We start from the raw sequence: 9,957 nt of genomic DNA, 5'->3' as shown, positions 1-9,957 counted from the left end.
AACATTTTTTAACCCATCGATGATTCATTTGTTTGAATGCCAATTGATGGTAGGGATCCGTACGCATTCAAAAAGGTAAAACATTTTAAAATCAGACATTATTTACCAAGAGATATTAAAAAAAATCATCGAAAAAGTTTCGATATTCGCACCGACCTCGATCTTGAAAAAAATCGTGATGATTTGGATGGTTTCCGCGAGGAGTTATGTCTTTTCGGAACGTCATATCTTCTTTCGATTTTCGCACCGACCTCGATTTTGAAAAAAAAACGTGATGTAACCCCTTGCCATTGTGTCGATTTGGGTCAAAATTTTGGATTTCATTTTTTTGATGCCAATCGATAGAACTGATCCTTACGAGTCAAAAATTGTATAAAATTCCAAAATCGGACATTATTTGACGGAAATATTCCAAAAAATCATGAAATATATGGAATTTACGAACGAATGGGTTTTTTGTCAACAGTATTTTTCAACCCATCGATGATTCATTTGTTTGAATGCCAATTGATGGTAGGGATCCGTACGCATTCAAAAAGGTATAACATTTTAAAATCAGACATTATTTACTCGAGATATTAATAAAAAGTAATCGAAAAAGTTTCGATATTCGCACCGACCTCGATCTTGAAAAAAATCATGATGATTTGGATGGTCTCCGCGCGGAGTTATGTCGTTTTGGAACGTCATATCTTCTTTCGATTTTCGCACCGACCCCGATTTTGTAAAAAATCGTGATGAAGGTCATATCTCCGCGGGGAGTTCTGTCGTTTTGAAACGTCATATCTCCACGCGGAGTTATGTCGTTTTGAAACGTCATATCTCCAGGAAAAAGTTTCGATTTTCGCACCGACTTCGATTTTGAAAAAAATCGTGATGAAGGTCATATTTCCGCGGGGAGTTCTGTCGTTTTGAAACGTCATATCTCCTCGAAAAAGTTTCGATTTTCGCACCGACCCCGATTTTGAAAAAAATCGTGATAAAGGTCATATCTCCGCGGGGAGTTATGTCGTTTTGAAACGTCATATCTCCAGGAAAAAGTTTCGATTTTCGCACCGACCTCGATCTTGAAAAAAATCGTGATGATTTGGATGGTTTCCGCGAGGAGTTATGTCTTTTCGGAACGTCATATCATCTTTCGATTTTCGCACCGACCTCGATTTTGAAAAAAAAACGTGATGTAACCCCTTGCCATTGTGTCGATTTGGGTCAAAATTTTGGATTTCATTTTTTTGATGCCAATCGATAGAACTGATCCTTACGAGTCAAAATTTTTATAAAATTCCAAAATCAGACAGTATTTGACGAAAATATTCCAAAAAATCATCAAAAAGATGAAATTTACGAACGAATGGGTTTTTTGTCAGCAACATTTTTTAACCCATCGATGATTCATTTGTTTGAATGCCAATTGATGGTAGGGATCCGTACGCATTCAAAAAGGTGAAACATTTTAAAATCAGACATTATTTACCCGAGATATTAAAAAAAAATCATCGAAAAAGTTTCGATATTCGCACCGACCTCGATCTTGAAAAAAATCGTGATGATTTGGATGGTCTCCGCGCGAAGTTATGTCGTTTTGGAACGTCACATATCTTCTTTCGATTTTCGCACCGACCCCGATTTTGAAAAAAATCGTGATGAAGGTCATATCTCCGCGGGGGGTTCTGTCGTTTTGAAACGTCATATCTCCACGCGGAGTTATGTCGTTTTGAAACGTCATATCTCCAGGAAAAAGTTTCGATTTTCGCACCGACTTCGATTTTGAAAAAAATCGTGATGAAGGTCATATTTCCGCGGGGAGTTCTGTCGTTTTGAAACGTCATATCTCCTCGAAAAAGTTTCGATTTTCGCACCGACCCCGATTTTGAAAAAAATCGTGATAAAGGTCATATCTCCGCGGGGAGTTATGTCGTTTTGAAACGTCATATCTCCAGGAAAAAGTTTCGATTTTCGCACCGATCTCGATTTTGAAAAAAATCGTGATGAAGGTCATATCTCCGCGGGGATTCTGTCGTTTTGAAACGTCATATCTCAGCGCGGAGCTATGTCGTTTTGAAACGTCATATCCCCAGGAAAAAGTTTCGATTTTCGCACCGACCCCGATTTTGAAATAAATCGTGATGAAGGTCATATCTCCGCGGGGCGTTCTGTCGTTTTGGAACGTCATATCTCCAGGAAAAAAATTCGATTTTCGCACCGACCTCTATTTTGAAGGTCATATCTCCGCGGGGCGTTCTGTCGTTTTGGAACGTCATATCTCTAGGAAAAAAATTCGATTTTCGCACCGACCTCTATTTTGAAAAACAACGTGATGTAACCCCTTGCCATTTTGTCGATTTGGGTCAAATTTTTTGATTTTCATTTTTTTGATGCCAATCGTTAGAACTGATCGTTTCGAGTCACAAATGGTATGAAATTGCAAAATCGGACATTATTTGACGGAAATATTCCAAAAAATCATGAAAAAGGTTGAATTTACGAACGAATGGGTTTTTTGTCAGCAACATTTTTTAACCCATCGATGATTCATTTGTTTGAATGCCAATTGATGGTAGGGATCCGTACGCATTCAAAAAGGTAAAACATTTTAAAATCAGACATTATTTACCCGAGACATTAAAAAAAAATCATCGAAAAAGTTTCGATATTCGCACCGACCTCGATCTTGAAAAAAATCGTGATGATTTGGATGGTCTCCGCGCGGAGCTATGTCGTTTTGGAACGTCATATATTCTTTCGATTTTCGCGCCGACCTCGATTTTAAAAAAAAAAACGTGATGTAACCCCTTGCCATTGTGTCGATTTGGGTCAAAATTTTGGATTTTAATTTTTTGATGCCAATCGATAGAACTGATCCTTACGAGTCAAAAATTGTATAAAATTCCAAAATCGGACATTAATTGACGGAAATATTCCAAAAAATCATCAAAAAGATGGAATTTACGAACGAATGGGTTTTCTGTCAACAACATTTTTCAACCCATCGATGATTCATTTGTTTGAATGCCAATTGATGGTAGGGATCCGTACGCATTCAAAAAGGTAAAACATTTTAAAATCATACATTATTTACCCGAGATATTAAAAAAAATCATCGAGAAAGTTTCGATTTTCGCACCGACCGCGATTTTGAAAAAAACCGTGATGTAACCCCATGCCATTTTGTCGATTTTTGTCAAAATTTGGACTTCCTTTTTTGATGGCAATCGATAAAACTGATCCTTACGAGTCAAAAATGGTATGAAATGGGAAAATCTGACATTATTTGACGGAAATATTCCAAAATATCATCAAAGGGGTTGACTTTACGAACTTATGGTTTTTTTGTCTTTAACATTTTCGAACCCATCGATGGTTTATTTGTTTGAATGCCAATTGATGGTAGGGATTCGTACGCATTCAAAAAGGTATAACATTTTAAAATCAGACATTATTTACCCGAGATATTGAAAAAAAAATCATCGAAAAAGATTCGATTTTCGCACCGACCTCGATTTTGAAAAAAAACCTGATGTATCGATTCCTTTCCATTTTGTCGATTTGTGTCAAAATTTTGGATTTCATTTTTTTAATGCCAATCGATAGAACTGATCCTTACGAGTCAAAAATTGTATAAAATTCCAATATCTGACATTATTTGACTGAAATATTCCAAAAAATCATCAAAAAGATGACTCGGCTATTGATGCTGATCAAGAATATATATACTTTATGGGGTCGGAGGTGCTTCCTTCTGCCTGTTACATACATTTGGATTTTGCACAAATACAATATACCCTCATACCCATTTTTAATGGGTTCAGGGTATAAAAACCGTGAACCTGAGGAAACAAGTCTGTTTTTAATGTATTTGTCGGTAGTTTGCAGAACAGCTGACAACTTATCGATATTTGCTGTTAATTTGATAGCACACCAGAGAACTCAAAGATATGGCCGATGCTGAAACGCGTTCATTAAACGCAAATCCAAATGGAATATAAAACTGCAAAAAATCTTAAGGCCGAGAAATCTCCGACGATTACAACTGGTATAACAGCGCTCGATAAATGTCTGCGAGGTGGCATTAGACCAGGCAAAGTATACGAATTGGTCGGCAAACCAGGTACAGGAAAGACCCAATTGTGGCAAGTAACAACAAATGCTTTTTTTAAAACATTCAATAAGCAATCGATATTCTAGTATGAAGCTCTGCTTAAATGTTCAAATACCCAGGTATGCTTGTGGTTTAGCGAGCAAAGCATTATATTTTGATACCCGTAAGGATTTTAATCCAGCTAGACTAAAAGGTTTGTGATAAGGTGTTTTACAGCCATTGATCAAATATTTAATCTACCCTATTTCATGCATACAGAGTTAGCCGACGATCTTGCTGCGCGTCTCAGATGCACATCTATATCAGCACCCACAGCAACCCAAATGTTACAGAATGTGTATTATGTAGACTGCCGCAATACTGCTCAGCTTGTGGCTGGCTTACTGAATTGCCATAAGTACCTAGAGAAGGAGCCCAATGCACGCACACCAGTGGATGCTCGTCTATTAGTAAATAAGATTGCTAAAGAAAACCTTTTTTTCCCTTGCAGATAAAACTGATCATAGTTGATTCAATATCGTTTGCAATTCGTATGGTAAATAACGTCTCCGATCGCACTGAACTCCTGATGGAAGTACACGATGGTATGCGAAAACTGCAGCTGATGCATGATTTGGCCGTAAGTCCTGATATTTCAACCAGTGTTGCCAATTCAGCTATTGTCGAGCTAAATTTTTCTATTTTTAAAAAGTTAGCCAGAAAGAACTGTTTATTAAGTTCGTCTTTTTTAAAGAAATTATAATAATTGGCAATTTATGATCTTAGTTAACTTTTCTTACACTATATATATTATTATTAGATTCGGCATATTTTTTGAAGTGACAATTGGCAACACTGATTCCGATCTTCATATCATAGATTTGATAACTGATTACTTCTTCGCAGTTCGTCATAACTAACAATCAAGGATATCGACGGCGAATGAGTCAGTTTCAATTAGAGGCCGTCCTAGGTCGAAAGCATTCGCAATTGATAAATAAACGCATCTGGCTTACAGAAAACGAATGTTTTGTAGGAAAAAGGGCGAAAACAAAAAGATTAATTTGCAAATTACTGAAATACACATTATAATCAGGGGTCTTAAATAAAAAGTCTAATTGGGTTAGCTTGCATACTATTAAAAGGTACATAAATCTTGTTTTTTATTTTTTAATTATTTATTAAATATAAGTACATGATTATTTGAATTCGTACGAATTTCTGTTCAAACGAAAAAAAAACAGCATATTAGTATATTTACGTAAAGTCGGAGACTAAACTTTTTGGTATTTTTTTGCACATTCCCATCGGTCACACGAAATAGGGCGTTTATTGGAAAATAACAAGTAACAGTTAGACAAAGATTAAAAACAAAACCCATAGCGAAGCCTTTTATCGAAAATTTTACAAACCAGATCTACACTGTGAAAATGGCACAGGCGAAGACGTCGCAGCCAAAATTCTTGCCCCGTATCGAAAAGAGCTCCAATACTCACGTTGCCACTGCCGGCGGAAACCCATTCGATGAGGCAGAAGATGAAGAAATATTCAGTAAGCGCAGGATGACACTTAATCTACCCAGCAACTGCAGCGGGGAGTTGATGCATTTGATCGTCGCAAACAACTGGCTGTTTTGTTTACTATCAGCAGAAGGGCGGTTGACACTGCTGCGATTCTTTCTACCTCGCGCAATTCCACCAGGCCGTGAGCTAAGCCGTTTAATATCGGTTGCTTATCTTAAAAATAATAATTCTGCACTTGCTTACAGAAACTGCTTTAGAAAAATATCTTGCTGGCTATAAAATAACAAATATTTTTCTTGATACTACCGGCCATCACCTCATTGTTTCACTGGTGCCCAAATCACCAGGTGTCTCGGCCGATTTTCTCTATATACACAGCACGGAATCGCCCCAAGGACAACAGCTCAAAGTGCGTCGAATCGAGAAGCTAAAAGATCACGAAATCACATCGGTTGCTTTCAACACATACCACGGTGACAAATCCACGACAAGCTATATACTAATGGGCACCAGTCGCGGGCTTATTTTTGAAACAGAACTGGGACCAGCCAGCGACACGCAGAGAAAACAGCTCTACGACCTGGGTCTGGGTCTTAGCAAATATCCCATTAACGGGCTGGAGGTACTGCGTGTGCCTAATAGCAATCGTTGGATAGTTGTTGCCAACACACCGGACAGTATTTACACATTCTACGAAACGCTAAAGCCGGACGAACGTTCCCTGCAGCCCATTTTTGCGAGCTATGTAAATGGCGAGCGGGAACTATCCCAAAAACAACAAAAAACCGATTTGAGTTACTCAACGCTTCGGTTTTTTGCTCCTCCCAATAGCAAGTATCCAAAACAATGGGCCTGGCTATGCGGCGCTGGCATACGCATTGGTGAGGTAAGTGCTACTGTCATACAATCGCTATATCCAATAGAGAAAAACGGCTGTCATCGGTAAGCCGAAGATTATAAACCCATGTTATCATGTGGCTCTCAGTTTTGTACATATGTAAGGGCTTTAGTGATTGCTGAGTTTGCTTTAGATATTGGGAAAAACAACACTTTTTCATACAAAAACTTATTTCTCGACTGACCATTCCTCTGGGCTATTCAAAAGGTTATGCTATATTATTTTATTATCAATGATATAATAAGGCACGTCAAATAGTAATAGTCAGTAAGCTATTCAAAAAACTATGATATATAATTTTATTATCAATGAGATAATAAGGCTCGTCAGATAGTAAATAGTAAGATAATAGTAAGTCGATCGATCTGGCGGGTTCCGACATGTACTGCCTGTGACGGACATATGCAAGATTTCATGACTAAACAAGTAAGAGGTTCTAGTCGGGAGCGATTAGGGGATACCCTGAACCCTCTTTTTCGAACATCAAATGCATACATTTATTCTATTTTAGAAGCTATATTTCAAGTTTGGTGACTCTAGCTCCTTTTATTTATCAAAATTGCCCAACTAACACGATACCGATATCGATTTTTATCAATTACTTGGAAACGGAGTAAGAAACAAACTCGATCTGCTCCTAGTGCCTACCTACATCTAATTTCAAGTGTCTAGCTCTTATAGGTTCTGAGATCCTTGCGTTCATACATACGGACGGACAGATAGACATACAGACGGACATGGCTAGATCGACTTGGCTATTGATGCTGATCAAGAATATATATACTTTATGGGGTTGGAGATGCTTCCTTCTGCCTGTTACATACATTTGTATTATTATTATTACTGTTACTGTTACTGTTACTGTTATTTACATTTATTATTAAAAACCGTTTGTTTTTGATTATAGCTTTCAATAGATCCTAAGAGTAGTGAACCGCTGATGGGCGACACGTTGATCAATTTGGATTTGGAAAAAGGCAAACATTTGTCTTATGACGAACGACGTATACATGTGCCCAAATCCTTCGTGTTAACGGAGTATCATGCCGTGCTACTTTACGCGGACTACATAAAAGCCATATGTTTGCTTAACCAGGAGTTAGTGTACCATGACTCATTCGATGAGGCCAGAGTTGGAAAGCTTTTAAATATGGAACGGGACCCTGTGACAGGTGCCATATACGTTTATACAGACAAAGCGGTCTTTACGCTTAAAATTACCCACGAGGAGCGAAACATATGGCGTATATATTTAAATAGGGGCCAATACGAACTGGCAACGGCGCATGCCGCCGGAGTGCCCGAGAATCTACAGCTGGTATTGGCGCAGCGTGCAGAGGCTGCATTTAAAGAAGGCGCTTATGAGGCTGCCGCAAATTATTATGCAGAAACCAATGAGACATTTGAAAAGGTGTGCTTAAAATTCATGGTGCTGCCCGATAAAAGACCAATAGTTAACTACGTTAAGAAGCGACTCACTAAGCTGACCATGATGAATGTGGAAGAACGGGCCGAGCATCAAGCTGATGCCATCAAGGCCCTAATCATCTGGCTGATCGATCTCTATCTAACGCAAATTAACACGCCCGGCAACGACGAAGCCTTGCGCGAAGAATGGCAGGCGGAGTACGATGAGTTCATGCGTGAGCCACCTGTTTTAGCATGCACAAATGAGCAACGCATTGCTGTGCGACAGCTCATTGCAGAGCATGCGGATCCGCACAACTTAACGCAATTCGCAATCTCTATAGACGACTACGAGGAGGTGATCGGACAACAGCTGAAAGCAGACAGGCATCCTGAAGCGCTGCAAACGCTGTGTAAACAGCGAGATTTGACGCTCTACTACAAGTATGCTCCTCAGCTAATGGAACGTCTACCAAAGCAAACGATCGATGCCCTGATGGCACAAGGCGCCAAATTAGAGATTGAGAAAGTAGTGCCTACCCTTATAATAATAGATACGCAGGAACAGCGGGAGCAGGTCATACGCTATCTCGAGTTTGCCGTCTATAAGCTAAATACCTCAAACGATGCCATACATAATTTCCTCCTGCATCTATATGCGCAATACGATAGAAAGCAGCTAATGAAATACCTGGAAATACAGGGCCGGGATGAAACATTGGTAAATTACGACATTCACTTCGCATTGAAGGTGTGCACCGAATTGGATGTGAAGGTGGCCTGTGTGTTCCTGCAGTGTATGCTGTGCATGTGGACAACTGCTGTCGACTTGGCGCTACAATTCGACATGAAATTAGCCAAAGAGACGGCAGTAAGGCCACAGGACAGTGAGACACGCCGCAAACTGTGGCTACGCATAGGTAAATATATTTATTGCAGGCGTGACAACCCCAATAAAATGATCCATGATTCTTAATAATCTTGTAGCCTACCATGAAATTAAGGGTACGAACGATGTAAAAAAGGCCCTGAGCCTGCTAAATGAAAGCGAGCTGTTGCGGATTGAGGATCTGCTGCCATTCTTTTCAGATTTTGAAAAGATTGACAATTTTAAAGAGGCTATTTGTGATGCTCTAAAGGTAAGCTTGACGTATACAGTAAATCATATATATATATATATATATATATTCCATTCTTCCTTCTTGCAGAAATACAACGAGCGCATACAGGTCTTGCAGAAGGACATGGCTGAAACAAGGAAGCAGTCGCAACTTGTGTGCAAGGAACTGCGTCAACTGAAACAACACAGCATTCGAATGGAGGCGCAAGACGTGTGCGACATCTGTGATCTTATACTGCTGGTAAAGCCGTTTTTTGTGTTTATTTGTGGGCATAAATTCCATAGCGACTGCCTAGAAAAACAGGTTTTACCAATGCTCAGTAAGGAACGCAGTCGCCGACTTACGATGTTGAAGCAACAAATGGAAAATTTAATGGCACAAACAATAGGCTCGACCAATCACACAACCGAGCAACAGGCGAAACGCGTTGATCTCAAAACAGAAATCGAGGACATACTTGCGTCCGATTGCCTCTACTGTGGCCTGTTGATTGAGACCATAGACCAGCCTTTCTTCGACGATTGGGATCAGGTGAACGTCGAGTGGGAATAGCAGAGCCTTAGTTATTGCAACGGATACATGTATATACTAGAATAAACTACCCGAATCGCACTTTCTGGTTCCAATGTTAAAAATACGAGTGGTGCCGAAATTTGTTGTTATTCGTGCCAACTGCAGGCAGATAAAAGTTCCATGTGAGGGAAAATATTTTTATACCCTGTACCCATTAAAATGGGTATAAGGGTATATTGTATTTGTGCAAAATCCAAATGTATGTAACAGGCAGATGGAAGCATCTCCGGCCCCATACAGTATATTATCTCGATCAGCAGCAATAGCCGAGTCGATCTAGCCATGGCCGTCTGTCTAGAGACTTGAAATTTTAGATGTAGGTGCTCCTAGTGCCTGCGCAGATCGAGTTTGTTTCCG

General features: G+C 39.4%; 2 protein-coding genes across 4 annotated transcripts; both read left to right on the top strand.

The window, feature by feature from the left end:
- Positions 1-3,910: 3,910 nt before the first annotated feature.
- spn-D (spindle D) lies at positions 3,911-5,223 on the top strand. 2 transcript variants are annotated; one of them, XM_002058303.4, is made up of 5 exons: positions 3,911-4,130; positions 4,186-4,292; positions 4,358-4,518; positions 4,590-4,718; positions 4,985-5,223. In XM_002058303.4, exons 1-5 carry the CDS (start codon positions 3,976-3,978, stop codon positions 5,168-5,170), a joined length of 738 nt encoding a protein of 245 aa, XP_002058339.1. In that variant the 5' UTR covers positions 3,911-3,975; the 3' UTR covers positions 5,171-5,223. The 2 variants fall into 2 exon arrangements, with proteins under 2 accessions (XP_002058339.1, XP_015025122.1); XM_015169636.3 differs by having other exon boundaries at positions 3,977-4,108.
- A 182-nt stretch (positions 5,224-5,405) lies between these two features.
- On the top strand, positions 5,406-9,664 carry dor (vacuolar protein sorting-associated protein 18 dor). 2 transcript variants are annotated; one of them, XM_015169638.3, is made up of 6 exons: positions 5,406-5,782; positions 5,847-6,487; positions 7,407-8,826; positions 8,894-9,045; positions 9,115-9,267; positions 9,331-9,664. In XM_015169638.3, exons 1-6 carry the CDS (start codon positions 5,509-5,511, stop codon positions 9,577-9,579), a joined length of 2,889 nt encoding a protein of 962 aa, XP_015025124.1. In that variant the 5' UTR covers positions 5,406-5,508; the 3' UTR covers positions 9,580-9,664. The 2 variants fall into 2 exon arrangements, with proteins under 2 accessions (XP_015025124.1, XP_070067299.1); XM_070211198.1 differs by having other exon boundaries at positions 5,407-5,782; positions 9,115-9,664.
- Positions 9,665-9,957: the final 293 nt, after the last annotated feature.

Source organism: Drosophila virilis, chromosome X, assembly GCF_030788295.1.
Source record: "Drosophila virilis strain 15010-1051.87 chromosome X, Dvir_AGI_RSII-ME, whole genome shotgun sequence".
Taxonomy (NCBI): Eukaryota; Metazoa; Arthropoda; class Insecta; order Diptera; family Drosophilidae; genus Drosophila; species Drosophila virilis.
The sequence above is the reverse complement of the archived record's forward strand: the minus strand, read 5'-3'. Positions and strand labels throughout refer to the sequence as shown.

Excerpts from the sequence above, each read along its gene's own strand:
- spn-D (XM_002058303.4), top strand. The coding sequence starts at position 3,976 with ATGGAATATAAAACTGCAAAAAATCTTAAGGCCGAGAAATCTCCGACG. Across the intron at positions 4,519-4,589 it reads ACCTAGAGAAGGAGCCCAAT|ATAAAACTGATCATAGTTGA; the intron begins GCACGCACACCA and ends TTTCCCTTGCAG. Across the intron at positions 4,719-4,984 it reads AGCTGATGCATGATTTGGCC|TTCGTCATAACTAACAATCA; the intron begins GTAAGTCCTGAT and ends ACTTCTTCGCAG.
- dor (XM_070211198.1), top strand. The coding sequence starts at position 5,509 with ATGGCACAGGCGAAGACGTCGCAGCCAAAATTCTTGCCCCGTATCGAA. Across the intron at positions 5,783-5,846 it reads TCGCGCAATTCCACCAGGCC|AAACTGCTTTAGAAAAATAT; the intron begins GTGAGCTAAGCC and ends ACTTGCTTACAG. Across the intron at positions 8,827-8,893 it reads CAAACTGTGGCTACGCATAG|CCTACCATGAAATTAAGGGT; the intron begins GTAAATATATTT and ends ATAATCTTGTAG.